At 40.2% G+C, this 16,049-nt stretch overlaps 1 protein-coding gene across 1 annotated transcript in view; it reads left to right on the plus strand.

Moving 5' to 3' along the window:
- Positions 1 to 11,383: 11,383 nt before the first annotated feature.
- lamc1 (laminin, gamma 1) overlaps positions 11,384 to 16,049 on the plus strand; it is a 44,443-nt gene continuing 39,777 nt past the window's right edge. Inside the window, exon 1 of the mRNA XM_061920642.1 lies at positions 11,384 to 11,998. Coding sequence (XP_061776626.1) covers positions 11,608 to 11,998 — 391 coding nt within the window. The 5' untranslated portion in view covers positions 11,384 to 11,607. The remainder of the gene's footprint in view (positions 11,999 to 16,049) is intronic.

Genomic DNA, 16,049 nt, shown 5'->3' on the forward strand with positions numbered 1-16,049 from the left:
CATGGTCACACCCAACCCATTTGTTACTGTGCCTACACACAGTTGCGCACTCACAGGTATTCAGTGTGTTAAAAACAAAATTGTTAGCGCCATCTGCAGTTGAAAGGCCACATGACCAGTCAGGACAACTTGTTTGTGTGAGTATTTGTCCCAAGTTCTGTTTTTAAAAAACAACAACAATGTATTGATTAATTTCCCCAGTTTTTTTTGAGAGACATTTACAATAGACAAAAACCACTAACATGACATCACACAAGCCCATACACAAATTAAGATGGTTGCTCTACAGCCATTGCTTAATACATTCCAGTAAAGCTTTCCACTTCTTTCAAACTTCTCTACATTCCGTCCGGTAACAAAAGTCAGTTTTCCCATGTGACATAGTTTAACATTTTTTTTATCCACACATTTATCATTTCAACAATAGTGCAGTCAGTTGTTCAATTTTACAGTAGGTCCTCATGTATTAATATTATGTATGGTAATAATATCCTCATCCTTGTGTTAATAGTTTGTTTCTGGGCTTTAAGGCATGCTCTCTTCCATTCTTCTTCTGACATAGTCTCAACGTCAGAGTTCCACACCTCTAATCTGTCAGAAGATTCATCATCATTTCATAATACATATGAACAAATTACAGGCTTTCCATTCTAATGTGAAATTGAAAAGAGAAAGATTTGGGTAAATCGGGTTTTTCATTTTGTTGTAATTATATGTACATATCATCAACCTTTTCAATTAACACCTTTCTCACACACTTATTTGACATCAGGGTTTAAAGTTTTGAATGAACACTGGGACATTAAGTGAGTGCCTTCATATGTTGATGTGCTTTGTATCAAATATCAATCAATCAATCAATCAATGTTTATTTATATAGCCATAAATCACAAGTGTCTCAAAGGACTGCACAAGCCACAACGACAACCGCAAGGAAAAACTCAACCCAGTGGGACGTCGGTGACAATGTCTATGAGAGACCTTGGAGAAGACCGCATATGTGGGCACCCACCCCCCCCTCTCTAGGGAATACCGAAAGCTATGGATGTCGAACGGGTCTAACATGATATTGTCAAAGTCCAGTCTATAGTGGATCCAACATAACGATGAGAGAACAGTCCATAGTGGATCCAATATAATGGCGAAATATCAAAATTATTTCTCAGGAAGGAGTTTTTATCTTTTTTCCAGTAACTGATCATTGTTGAACATGTTGAACCCTCATTCCATCTATCCTTTTTTTACCACTTGTACCTTTCGGGGTTGCGGGGGTATTTAAGGTATATAGTAACCTGACTCTCAATCTTGATTTTTACTGTTCCAACTGAATAGCAAAGATGCATTTCTAATTTATTTATTATCTTTTTTTAAAAATAGTTATACAACCAATTATTGAAACATGCAGGGTCATCCAGCGATCAAGTGATTATTTCGCGTTTTCAATTAAAAAGATGATCATTTGAATGGGAAATTGTTTTCATTAAGAGTGTAATCTTGACCCCAATTCATGTAAATCCATTTTTGGCATTAATACATTTAGTTTTATAACTTGGTTTGACATTTCCTCCTAATTTAAAATTGTTGGTATTGTAGCCTGCAGAGAATTGTTCAAATATGTCTACAGCATATAATCAACTCAAATTGGAATAACAATTCCAACCCATTTAAGAAATTATGTTAAAATCCATAGATGACTGAACATATACTTTTCTCCGTCTACTGTGTTCTTCTTCTTCATTTTTCATACATAGAATATAGAACCCATTTTACATCATTAAATCTTTGGCGTTTCAGTACAAAACCTGTTCAATCATTATGTAGCAAAAGTGGGATAAAGTAAGTTAGTAACCTTGTAGCAGACCATATTTGAACAACAACATACCATCAAAGGGGCGGCATAGCTCGGTTGGTAGAGTGGCCGTGCCAGCAACTTGAGGGTTGCAGGTTTGATTCCCGCCTCCGCCATCCTAGTCACTGCCGTTGTGTCCTTGGGCAAGACACTTTACCCACCTGCTCCCAGTGCCACCCACACTGGTTTAAATGTAACTTAGATATTGGGTTTCACTTTGTAAAGCGCTTTGAGTCACTTGAGAAAAGTGCTATATAAATATAATTCACTTCACACTTCACTTCACAAAGTTCAGGTGGAAAAAAAAAAAAGGCTGTAAGATCAGTCATATGACTGCCAATTGTTGCGAGGTTGAGAGGACTTTGTTTTTCAATTCAACATTTTTAACAATGAAGTATTGTAATGAATTTGTGTTTGATTGTTCTATCCTTACATTTACTGGACTTATTTGTGCTTTGATTTTGAAACTTCTTCAAAGGTTAAAACTCATAGGTAACTATTTTTTCTTTGTTAACGTTTGAAATCAATTTTGATTAATTAATTCATTTTGTTTCTTACAAATATTTGAGATATTTCTAATTGATATAAAATGGATATCCTGTACTCTCTAAATAGATCATTTATTTCCAATGCATCAATAGTGAAGTCACCTGTTGAATTTATTGAAGTAATATGAATTTTAAACAATTAATAGCTCCTCAGATTGAATTAGTTATATTTGCCAAGATATAATTTTTCTTCTCGCTAATAATTTCGCTCGAACCAAAGAAGACTTTAAATCATAGCTTCTATTTTCTTCTTAGGAGAAGCCGGTCGTTCGTTTGTATCAAGATTTATTTCTCAGTTTTTATTTTACCTTTTTTAAGGTTTCCATTCTGTTCTTTTTTTCTTTGGCATTAGAGTTTGTATAACTGTTGATTTTCTCCTCATTTTATGCCTTGTCCCCACAATTTTCCCCAATCTAAATGTTAAATATAAACCTAAATCATAAACATAAATATTAAATCTAAATGTGAGCGCTAAATGTTAAATCTAAACCCAAATATAAATGTGAGCACTAAATCTTTCGCCAAGTGTAAAGATGAATATATATATAGAATGTCAATATTCCACCATTGTGATGAGGGGACGACTTGTCCAGGGTGTACACCGCCTTCCACCCGATTGTAGCTGGGATAGGCACTAGCGCCCCACCGTGACCCCAAAGGGAACAAAAAAATGGATGGAAAATGGATGAATGGATGGATATTCCACCAAACCGACGCCTCTCGGCTGCAAAGACGCGCCCACAACTCTGCTTTTCAGTGCACACACTACACTTACTGCTAAAGAAGGAAACATGACAGGTGTTTAATAACAAATAACGCCAATAAAGTTGTATATTAAAAAACGGTTGCTCCAAACATGTGAGTATGCAAAGTGTGTTGCATGAAGACAATTAAACACTCAAACACGTTGACGCTGCACTTCTGTGTTTGACATTGAATGGACTTACACCGAGGCATGCAGTGTGCATGAATACACATTATTCCATTTGTATGTTTCTTTCATAATTTTTGCTGCACTCTAACTTCATGATTATGTCACCTATGAACTTTACTAGCGCTGGAAACAACGCGGTCACTGTCATATAAGATTGCTGCATAAGGAGCTGCCAGCTGACGGCCTAGCTTTGGATCGGTTCTGAAGGATATGTCTTAATTGTCAGCTAAATGGTTAAAACATGATCATGGTGAGTGTGAATTCGTGATTTGGTAAGAGGTACGAATCCGGCGTTATGCGCCTTTTAATATGCTTATTTTACATCTTCCTGCTCCTCGCAGCACTACACAGCACAACTGTCTGATTGATGGGCATGTCTTGGCTCGTCGAGAAGCGTGATTTAAAAGGTTTGGATGAAGAGAAGCTGACTTAAATTCACTTGCACTATAATTGCGTTTTTACCATTTAGCTCACAGTTTAGACATATTTAGACTATTCTTACAGCAATTTAATGTTCATTTGTGACACAATTATGAAGTGAGAGTGCAGAGAAAAGATGAAAACATATACAAATTAGAAATAGCTGTATTCAAAAAGACTGCATGACTCGGTGTAAGAAACAATTCCATTCATTGTCAAACGCAGAAGAATCAGAATCAGAAATACTTTATTAATCAACGAGGGGAAATTCCGATTTTCAATCCCAATCAAGAGCAGACATACTGTACATTACAGGGAGACAGAACAGGAACGCTGATGGGTCTGCCAACTTCTGGGGTCCCTTAGAAAGGTGGGGGAAATGTAAACACCGGTGGGAGGGGGGTGGTGGATGAGTAAAAAAATGTTCAGTCTCAGACTGAGCTCCTGGAGAGGGGGTCCAGACTGAGGCCAAGAAAAAAAATGTAATAGCCATAAGCACACATAAACAAGTTACATCGAATCAACAAAACTTGCAACAGAGGGAGGCAGTGGGGGCTACGGTGGCAGGCTGCTGCTATCTAAAGCACTGCTCAGCTGTCCATCACCCCTGGGTGTGTGTATGTGTGTGTGTGTGCATATGCCCATTGTCCAGTGTGTTGTGTCATTGTGTCTATTGGCCTGCAGTTGCTATGCAGGCGTTATGAGCAAAGTTCAACTCACAGGTGTTGTTGAAGGAGGGAGGGAGGTCTGAGCGGCTATCACTGAGGAGTCATCGAGGTATGTTTTCGGAACAGCCTTCTTCTGTTGTGAGCGGCGTCAAGGCCATTTGAGGGAGTCGAGTCGTAGATAAGGATTGTTGTTTTCCAAGCGGACAGACATTTTATTGGCTTGTCTGATCTAATCGTCCAGGCTGGCTTTCAAGATGATAAATTTTCGCATTTCAGTAAGCCTGTCAGTGATGTGATCCAACTTACGATTCAGTTCAGAAATCGCCACCGTCTGTGTTCCCATTCCTCGACCCAAACCTTCCATTGCGACGGGCAGCCATATGGCTACTTTAATAGCTGCCATTGTCTTCCAAATTTGAACAATCCACAAAAGCAATGCCCAGCCCAATCAGCAGATGCCCCGCGATCCCGGTTCCAAATAGGTAGATGTCTACCACGTCCTCGACGAAAAGCACTGAGAGGCACATGATTCTTTATTTCTCCTAGGAGTCTCTCACGTACCTCGCAACAATTGTTCCGTCAGGGCAGCCAGGCTCCCTCGAACCTCTTTTCCTTTTCGAGAAGATTTTGTCGATTGAGGCAATAGTCCAGTTTATCAATTCCAAGTTAGGTGTTAAGATTTCAGAGGACAACGCAGAGAAAGAGGCTCTTAAAAAGTATGGACAAGACAATGCGACCGCCTGAACCAAATGCCTAGGCAGAAAAAAAGTGCAGAGTCGACGTGTTTCAGTATCTAATTGTCTTTATGCAACAGACCATGCACTCTTACTCGATTGGAGCAAACATTTGTTTTAATTATGCAACTTTATTGGCATTATTTGTCATTAAGCACGTCATGTTTTCTTCTTCTGCAGTAGGAAAGGTGTAGGAGTGTCAGCACTGAGAGACAGCAATGTGGGCGCGGCTTTGTGGCTGAGAGGCCTCGCGTTTTGGAGGAATCTCATATTGAGATTTAGATTTAGATTTAAGTTTTGATTTAACATTTAGCACTCACATATATATTTAAGATTTATATTTAATATTTAGGTTTAGTTTTAAGATGTAGGTTTATATTTTACATTTAGGTTCAGATTTCACATTTATGTTTAGATTTATTATTTATCGTTCACATTTAGATTTAAAATTAGACTCAAGATTTGGGTTTAGATTTAACATTCCGCGCTCACATTTACATTTAAGATTTAGGTTTAGAGATAAAATTTAGGTTTAGATTTAACATATAGACTTATATTTAAGATTTAGGTTTAGATTTAACATTTAGATATAATATTCAGAGTCAACATTTAATTTAAACTTAAATGTTATGAAAATTGGCAAAATCTGAGAAATGTGAGTTAAATCTGGGAAAGTGAGCTATCTGAGAAATATTTCTGCTAGAAAAGTGTGACTCAACTTTTACATTTGGCACTTTGTAACTGTTTGTCAAGTGCACGGAATATACCAATTTCGACGACTTTCTGCATTTAGATCTGTTTTTAGCGACCATTGATTCCATCCGTGATCCCGCTTAAAAACTATGATTTTCTTTAATTCCGCGTACCATCAAACCGGAAGTGGGACGTTAACATTTCGACTTCGATTGGCTGTTCCACCGTGTCTTTTTTATGCTTTTCAGTGGCACCTGAATGAATGTGACAACCGTCAACTGGATAAAAACTGCACCCATAGCAGTATCATTAATCCGGAACTCTAACAATCCGCTTGGACCGACCCAATCAAGAACTGGTACCTAAAAATTCCGGTACTCTGTATAATAATAATAATAATTAATTTGATTTATATAGCGCTTTTCTATCAACTAGATACTCAAAGCGCTCATGGAGAAGTGCATGAGAACCCATCATTCATTTACCCCACATTCACACCTAGTAGTGACAATGTGTTATACATCCTTATTTACAATTTTAAAAAACATGCTTATTACACCTTTATGTCTGAGGGCGTTAAATGTGATTCCTGAACAAATTTTTAAATTTGTTCAGGAAAGCAAATCAAAATTTTAAATTTTGATTTGCTTTGATGACCTACCATGAATTGATTTATGTGGACCCCGACTTAAACAAGTTGAAAAACTTATTTGGGTGTTACCAGCATTTAGTGGTCAATTGTACGCAATATCTCCTGTACTATACAATCTACTAATAAAAGTTTCAATCAATCAAAAGCCTGGCCTTCTGGGTTTTTAAAGAGGATAGTGGGCCTTGTATATTTCGTAACATTCTGTGTACCAAGGCAAACCTAAAAAAATGTTGTTTACAAAACCCTTTGAGAAATGAATGGTATTCTCAAATGGAGATCAATCAATCAATCAATGTTTATTTATATAGCCCCAAATCACAAATGTCTCAAAGGACTGCACAAATCATTACGACTACAACATCCTCGGAAGAACCCACAAAAGGGCAAGGAAAACTCACACCCAGTGGGCAGGGAGAATTCACATCCAGTGGGACGCCAGTGACAATGCTGACTATGAGAAACCTTGGAGAGGACCTCAGATGTGGGCAACCCCCCCCCCCTCTAGGGGACCGAAAGTAATGGATGTCGAGCGGGTCTAACATGATACTGTGAAAGTTCAATCCATAGTGGCTCCAAGACAGCAGCGAGAGTCCCGTCCACAGGAAACCATCTCAAGCGGATCAGCAGCGTAGAGATGTCCCCAACCGATACAGGCGAGCGGTCCATCCTGGGTCCCGACGAGCGGTCCATCCTGGGTCTCGACTCTGGACAGCCAGTACTTCATCCATGGTTATCGGACCGGACCCCCTCCACAAGGAAGGGGGGGACATAGGAGAAAGAAAAGAAGCGGCAGATCAACTGGTCTAAAAAGGAGGTCTATTTAAAGGCTAGAGTATACAGATGAGTTTTAAGATGAGACTTAAATGCTTCTACTGAGGTAGCATCTCGAACTGTTACCGGGAGGGCATTCCAGAGTACTGGAGCCCGAACGGAAAACGCTCTATAGCCCGCAGATGAGCTGTGCATCTTGTTCTAGGTCGGTCTGTTACAGTTGTGTTTTTGTTTTGTATTTGTTTATTTGAAGGACAATGTGCAGTTACATTAAGAAGATGGCTACACCAGATTTAGCACCATGCTAATTTCCATCTGTAGTCCTTTTATGGTGATTCTATCTAACATCCATAACAAAATTACACAGGATTGAAAATACACAACAATATTAAAATTACATACTGATAAACAATTTAAAATACAAGTACAATACATACAGGGTATGTGAACTACAATTCAGTGGGCGTCAAGTTACAGTATTTTAGCATCTTAATTTAAAAGTGCAGAAGTATATAAATTGCAGCAGTTTTTATCAAAGTCCACATACAGTGCAGTAGCCATCAGATAATACCCATAAGGGTATCATTCAATAGTTATATACCCCATACATAAAAAAGTTTGCTATGTTTCAAGATTGGAATGGTACTGCTCCCGCCAGGGTATCATCTGATGGTCAACTACTTGCCTGGTATTGCTAATGTGAGCAAGACCGGTGGTCTGAAAGCCTGTCTTTAACTGCTTGTGAGAAAAAGTGAATACTAGAATTGTTCTTTAGATCAGTGGTTCCCAACCTTTTTTTCAGTGATATACCCCCTGTAAACATTTTTTTAATTCAAGTACCCCCTAATCAGAGCAAAGTATTTTTGGTTGAAAAAAAGAGATAAATAAGTAAAATACAGCACAATGTCATCAGTTTCTGGTTTATTAAATTCTATAACAGTGCAAAATATTGCTCATTTGTAGTGGTCTTTTTTGAACTATTTGGAAAAAAAAGATGTAAAAATAACTAAAAACTTGTCGAAAAATAAACAAGTGATTCAATTATAAATATAGATTTCTACACATGGGCTTCACGGTGGAAGAGGGGTAAGTGCGTCTGCCTCACAATACGAAGGTCCTGAGTAGTCAGGGTTCAATCCCGGGCTCGGGATCTTTCTGTGTGGAGTTTGCATGTTCACCCCGTGAATGCATGGGTTCCCTCTGGGTACTCCGGCTTCCTCCCACCTCCAAAGACATGCACCTGGGGATAGGTTGATTGGCAACACTAAATTGGCCCTAGTGTGTGAATGTGAGTGTGAATGTTGTCCGTCTATCTGTGTTGGCCCTGCGATGAGGTGGCAATTTGTCCAGGGTGTACACCGCCTTCCGCCCGATTGTAGCTGAGATAGGCACCAGCGCCCCCCGCGACCCAAAAGGGAAAAAGCGGTGGAAAATGGAGGGATGGATTTCTACACATAGAAGTAATCATCAACTTAAAGTGCCCTTTTTGGGGATTATAATAGAGATCCATATGGATTCATGAACTTAATTCTAAACATTTCTTCACATAAAAATACATTTTTAACATCAATATTTATAGAACATGTCCACAAAAAAATCTAGCTGTCAACACTGAATATTGTATTGTTGCATTTCCTTTCAAAGTTTATGAACTTACATTCATATGTTGTTGAAGTATTATTCAATAAATATATTTTTATAAAGGATTTTTGAATTGATGCTATTTTTAGAATATTTTAGAAAAATCTCACGTACTCCTTGGCATACCTTCAAGTACCCCCGGGTGTACGCGTACCCCATTTGAGAACCACTGCTTTAGATTGTCTGGGAGACCATTCCATTATTTGATAGCTTGATATGAAATTCCACAAATCCAATGTTTTAAAAGTTAACCCAAGAGCCTTTTACATTAACCTGTGCCCGCTTAAACTGTTACAAGGGTAAAAATTAGCATTGTTAGTATTTTAATTTACTTTGTGTAAACCTTAAGATAAAATAGGTAGCATTTAGAACTTAATTAATAAGAATGGGCTTGTGCTTGCTGGCGTATTGTTTTGATTGTTTCCTGCAGGGGGCGCTAAGTTACCATCATGATGTAGTTCAGAGGCCTGTAAAAGTCAGGATATGACATCTTACACTACCATAAACAAGTTATTATACTCTTATTAAAGGTAAAGTGTAAAAATTTGATTGCCGTTGATTTAAATTGTCACTATGTGTGAGTCTGTAAGCTGAGTAGACAACTTCTTGTCATTTCTTTAAATAAAGAAAACAATGACTTACTTTTTAAACTTTTATTATTTTTCTTGTTTATCTGTTGTTTAAAAGCAGACCCTCTGGTTAGCTTAGCTTCAACACACTAGACCGCAAGTCACACTGCTTTTTTTGATTAATTGATTGATACTTTTAATTAGTAGATTGCACAGTACATATTCTGTAAAATTGACCACTAAATGGTAACACTCGAATAAGTTTTTCAACGTGTTTAAGTCGGGGTCCACGTGAATCAATTCATGGTAAATTCATGCTCCCTTGAATATAGATAGTTATAGTACCGTTTGTACTGTAAGTATAGTAAGTACAGTATGTTTATGAGTACTACGCCAGCAAGCGTGTTGTAGTTACGTCTGGTGATAAATTATAGTAAGTGTAGCAATTACGAGGAAATGTAGTGTAACCCACCTGGTCCTGTCTAGGTATCAAACTTTCCAAATTTCTACTGCTCGTACCTCTGCGAGTCCAAGTGAGAGTGTGAACACTAGACATTGAGTTAAAAGCCCAATCTGTCAACTCCCTGTCCAGCGCAAACTCTCTAGAGCAGGGGTAGGGAACCTATGGCCTCCCAGCCAGATGTGGCTCTTTTGATGACTGCATCTGGCTCTCAGATAAATCTGAGCTGACATTGCTTAACACGATAAGTCATGAATAATTCCGCTGGTAATCAGTGTTAAAAATAACGTTCTAAATATTAAACATTTTCATGCATTTTAATCCATCCATCCGTTTTCTACCACACCTGTTCAAGAAGTTGCATTAATGGTAAGAATGATTTTATTTATCAATAGTTAGCTTCAGAATAACAATGTTATTAAAAAGAATAAGAGACCTTCCATCCATCCATTTTCTACCGCTCGTCCCTTTTGTGGTCTCTGGGGGTCTCAGCAGCATTCGGGCGGAAGGCGAGGTACACCCTGGACGAGAAGCCACCTCATCACAGGGCCAACACAGATAGACAGACAACATCCACACTCTAGGACCAATTTAGTGTTGCCAATCAACCTATCCCCAGGTGCATGTCTTTGGGGGTGGAGAACCCACGCAGTCACGAGGAGAACATGCAAACTCCATAAATGATTCCCGGGCGCGGCACCGCTGCTGCCCACTGCTCACCTCACTTCCCAGGGGCAGTGGTCCCCAACCACCGGGCCGTGGCCCGATTGGTACCGGGCCACAGAAGAATTTTTTATTAATTTTTATTTAAAACATAAAAAATAAAAATATACGCTTACAATTAGTGCACCAACCACAAAAAGCTCCCTTTTTCATGACAAAAACGTCCATTTTTCATGACAAAGAAAAAAAAAAAAATAATAAAAAAAAAATTGTCTTTCTGAAAGTTATAAGAAGCAAAGTAAAAAAATAAATGAATTTATTTAAACAAGTTAAGACCAAGTCTTTAAAATATTTTCTTGGATTTTCAAATTCTATTTGAGTTTTGTCTCTCAGAATTAAAAATGTCGAGCAAAGCGAGACCAGCTTGCTAGTAAATAAATACAATTTGAAAAATAGAGGTAGCACACTGGTAAGTGCTGCTATTTGAGCTATTTTTAGAACAGGCCAGCGGGCGACTCATCTGGTCCTTACCGGCTACCTGGTGCCCGCGGGCACCGTGTTGGTGACCCCTGTTGTAGGTACTGCAGTATTGTTTTGTGTATAAGAACATTTGATGGATCAAACACATTTTTAAGTTGAACTATGACAATATTACAGGGTCTTAGCTTATTAAAGGGAACACGTTGTTTTGAAGGAGTCAGGCGGGGTCAAAGTTGATCAAGGAGTCGCTACCACTTTTTTTTTTTTCCAGCACGGAAGTCGGCGCGGGTCTTAGTTGCACATGCGCACTGTGGCACTGGGTGTAGTCTACTCGGACGTGTTCATGGCGGCGGACACAAAGAGCTGAGCTCACTTGGACAAACTCCGGCTCTCTAACGAACCTTTCCGCATGACCCACTGGCCACTGGTGCCACTTCCGTATCACGCCCGTCGTTTCACTGCCAGTTCGGAGCAACTTTGAACCACTTGAAACTCCTTGGAAACTTCGCACAAACAAACGCCAATATGCCAGGTCTGCTCCGGGTTCCGGTCCCGGTTCTGATCGCCTTTGCGTGCTGGGCGGCGGCGGCGCTCGTCGGTGCTGCCATGGACGAATGCGCGGATGACCTCGGGAGAGCGCATCGCTGCATGCCCGAGTTCGTTAACGCCGCCTTCAACGTCACGGTGATGGCCACCAACACATGCGGGACCCCCCCGGAGGAGTACTGTGTCCAGACGGGCGCCACCGGCGTCACCAAGTCGTGCCACATCTGCGACGCGCGCGACACGACGAACCAACACAGCGCCGTCTACCTGACCGACTACAACAACCAGCAGGACACCACCTGGTGGCAGAGTCAGACCATGCTGGCCGGAGTCCAGTACCCCAACTCCATCAACCTCACCTTGCACCTCGGTAAGACCTCCACTGTCACCATCATCACTTAAACGCGGGCCCGGGTACACTCACAGGACACCTGTTGCATGTGTTACTATCATATGCAACATATGATAGTGTTCATACAACATATTATTGTGTATATACAAGTTGTATAACATGTTATTATGTTCATTCATAAAACATATTGTGTACAAGCAACTACTTTACTCAAGTTTGAGCTGCAAGTGTGTGTAGTACGTGTCCGCTTGTGAATGTTTCATCCATGTTGCTACAGCAACGTAGTGAAGTTTAGCATTTTTTTACAGAGAGAAGCTGAATTCTTGTCCCGCCGTGATCTTTGAACCCAGACGAAGCAAACTTGGTCGGAGCGAACACGATGGACAGCGTTATTTGCGTCCGGTACGCTCACGGCGGCGCATTCTCGTCTTTCGTTTAAAAAAAGACGTCTATTTCTGCAACCGCCTCATAGTCTTGTTTTGGGTGGCCACGCCCCCAACAAGAGTTGTCCTTCCTTCTGTTTCCATGGCAACAGCTGTGCAATACATACTTGTGTCATGTAACACAGATGTCTCCAGCTGGACCGCGTCTTTACGCCAGTGACAACGCTCCTGGTAAGGAATCCTTTGATTGGCAGGCGGCATATCAGCTGACAGGAAGTTATTGCAGTGTGGGAAAGTCTTTCTGGCTCAGCAGCTGTTGTAAATTGTACTCCTCTCCTGGGGGAAGAGGAGTGGGAGTGCGGTGGCGTGGGAACATGATGTTGAACATCTGGATGAGCGTCTCTGATGGTTGGTCAACCAAACAGCTTGCCAGTATGTTTATAGGGTCAAAGATTAATGCAGTGTTTCCTCTGTCGTTTTTGTTTTTTAGTATTGTGAGGAATTGTGGGGTGTTACTGTTATTGTTCATGTATCAGTGACAAAGTTGTATTGGAGTTCATGTAGAATGCTGAACTTCAAAGTGAACCACATTTGTGGCTTCACGTGACCCTCAGCCCACGCGCTTGCGTGCCTTCACAAACACCCACATGAACAAGTTTTTGCCGAAATGTCTCGGTGAGGTGGTCACGTGACTGAACTCTAGAATATTTTTACTTCCTGCCCTTAGATTCCTTAGCTTTTCTGTTTGCTGGCTTTGAAGTACAAACTCCACATTCTTGAGCGCTAATTAAAAGCTGCTCACTCCATCGCTATGACAACACCGTTCTTACGTGTCTTCACAGGCAGACAGGAAGATTGTCACATGTCCTGATAGTGAGCAATGATGTCATCTTAGCTGTCCGTCTTATTACCTCTGACCTCTGACTCCACTCTAATTAAGGGACTTCCTGTCGCGTGGAAAGAAAAAAACCCTGGGGGATTTGAAGGCATGGCCAGCAGATGCATGCTGGGTCATTTTACGGTGATGTCACTGATAGGTTGGGCCTAAAGTAGTTGATTCGGGTCATGTGACTATAATATTGCAAATGCTTTGTGTCAATACATGCTCTCACATACTTGGGAACCTATAGGACAATAGACCTAATTTACTAAGATACCAGATAACAAGTGTTAATTAGCTTTTCCAAATGTATTGTTAGTGAGCGTGTTGTGGGTGATCTACTAAGATTGCACGTACAATTGAAAACAAGTGCAAAAGTGGTATTACAGGATTTCATGGATGTTCTGCCTCTGTCTACTGCACAGCACCCTGTTTTGTTGTGTTACAGTGTAATAGTAACATAATAAACTGCAATGGTGTGCTGGAATGTTGGAAAATGCAGTGTTGCATAATGTATTGATTCATTTTGGTTTCTGCAGAACCGCTTTCAAGTAATCTAGCAGCTCAGAATTACTGGATAGATTTATATATGTCTACTGTTTTAATGTCTGACATTTCAAATACACTGAGACGCAAACAAAATATCCTCTCTCCTTTATCTGTGATTGCAGTGGTCACCTCCTCACCAAAATTACCACAGCCTTTTGTATGTAACTATGCCGTACTTTCCAAACGTGCTAAATAAGGTTGCATGATCTAGACCAGGGGTCGGCAACCTTTACCACTCAAAAAGCCATTTTGACCCGTTTCACAAAATAAAGAAAACAATGGGAGCCACCAAACTCTTTTGAAATCTGAAATGAAATAACACTGCATACAGAGTTTTTTTTACTTTGTGCTATGTATAAACCAGGGGTCTCAGACACGCGGCCCGTACCTTTTAATATGAAAATTTAATGATAGTAAGGCCCGCAAGTTTAATATGAATGCAACTTGACTGCATCACACTTGCCAACCCTTCCAAATATTCCGAGAGGCTACCGAATGTCAGATCAACTATTCTCGCGAATGTTTGCAGAATTTCCCTCGACTAACAATACTAAGGGCATCCTATGAAAGCGCTGCCTTTGGAGCCCTCTGCAGCACGTTCAATGAGCTTGCCAGCCCAGTCGCATGTCGTATGAGGTTTCTACAGACACACGCTAACGATTGCAAGGCATACTTGTTCAACAGCCATACAGGTTACCCTGAGGGTTGTGATATAAACAACTTTAGCACTCTTACTAATATGCGCCACACTGTGAACTCACACCAAACAAGAATGACAAAAACATTTTGGGAGAACATCCTCACTGTAACACAACATAAACACAAAATAACAAATACCCAGAATCCCATGCATCCCTACTCTTCCGGGCTACATTATACACACACACATATGTATACAATACGAAGGTCCTGAGTAGTCCTGGGTTCAATCCCGGGCTCGGGATCTTTCTGTGTGGCGTTTGCATGTCCTCCCCGTGACTGCGCGGGTTCCCTCCGGGTACTCCGGCTTCCTCCCACTTCCAAAGACATGCACCTGGAGATAGGTTGATTGGCAAGACTCAATTGGCCCTGGTGTGTGAATGTTATCTGTTTATCTGTGTTGGCCCTTCAATGAGGTGGCGAATTGTCCAGGGTCTACCCCGCATTCCGCCTGATTGTAGCTGAGATAGGCTCCAGCGAAAATGGTTGGATGGATATATATTGTGTTTTGTGTTTGTATGTATGTATATACAGTATATATATATATTAGGGCGGGGCAACGATTAAACATTTTAATCTAAGGAATCGCACTATTTCTCCGACTAATCGCGATTAACTGCATTGTATACGCAAAGCCCAATAATGAATTCAAAAGTAGTGTGTAGTGCACCTTTATTGGAATATTCTCCAAATTGAACAAAAACGCCAAAACATTTGTTATGCAAACACAATTTAAATCAGTCCTTGTTAAACAGCAGCAGTTAAATAGCATATTTTATGAAAATCAACTCAAAAAATGTAAATACAAACATTTAAGCTTATTGCCACTGCCAGGGTATTTAAGTTATCCTGTTTGTTATGGAAAATAAATATAATCTACATACAAATCTCTGAGCCACAATCATAACATCTGAACAGGCAATTTCTGAGGTAACAGCAGAAAAAATTTTTTTTATCAGGGATCTTATGTTTAAAAAACCTATATTATAGGTAGAGGGCTGTTTTAGGGAATTTTTGAATAAATTATCCGTAGTAGCAATATTAATAATGTTGTGTTTATTCTGCGTAGTGCACTTAAAATAATTATGACCATATCTTTGGAATTGATATGATGGGAATTTTCCGATTGTTTGCTTGGTGCTTTGATAAACTGAACGCATATACATGGTACTAAATTGTGATATTATGAGCCAGGGAAAAAAAGAACTACCCTACCCAGCATGCAACAGGAGTGACGAGCATGCGCGGTAGCCCGTTATAGGTTGTGTCGCCATGACGGCATCTTGTATGTTGTGATATGCACGCTCTGAAAGTAAACATTAAGAACTCATCCAACACTCCTTGTCTGCATTATTCATAAATAGACAGACAACACATATACTCCGCTGCTTCACAGGCCGCTGGATGTAGCCGGCAAAGTATTCCCATGCTAGCTAGCCGGTCTAGCAAGCACGCGTCATTCAGTCCAAAACGGCCCGATCTATCCACATTCAGAATTGTCTGGCGGTCGTAAGTGATCCCGGAGTGACCACGCTGTAAGCCAGCCATGAAATTTGCA

This window comes from Nerophis ophidion, linkage group LG14, assembly GCF_033978795.1.
Source record: "Nerophis ophidion isolate RoL-2023_Sa linkage group LG14, RoL_Noph_v1.0, whole genome shotgun sequence".
Classification (NCBI taxonomy): domain Eukaryota; kingdom Metazoa; phylum Chordata; class Actinopteri; order Syngnathiformes; family Syngnathidae; genus Nerophis; species Nerophis ophidion.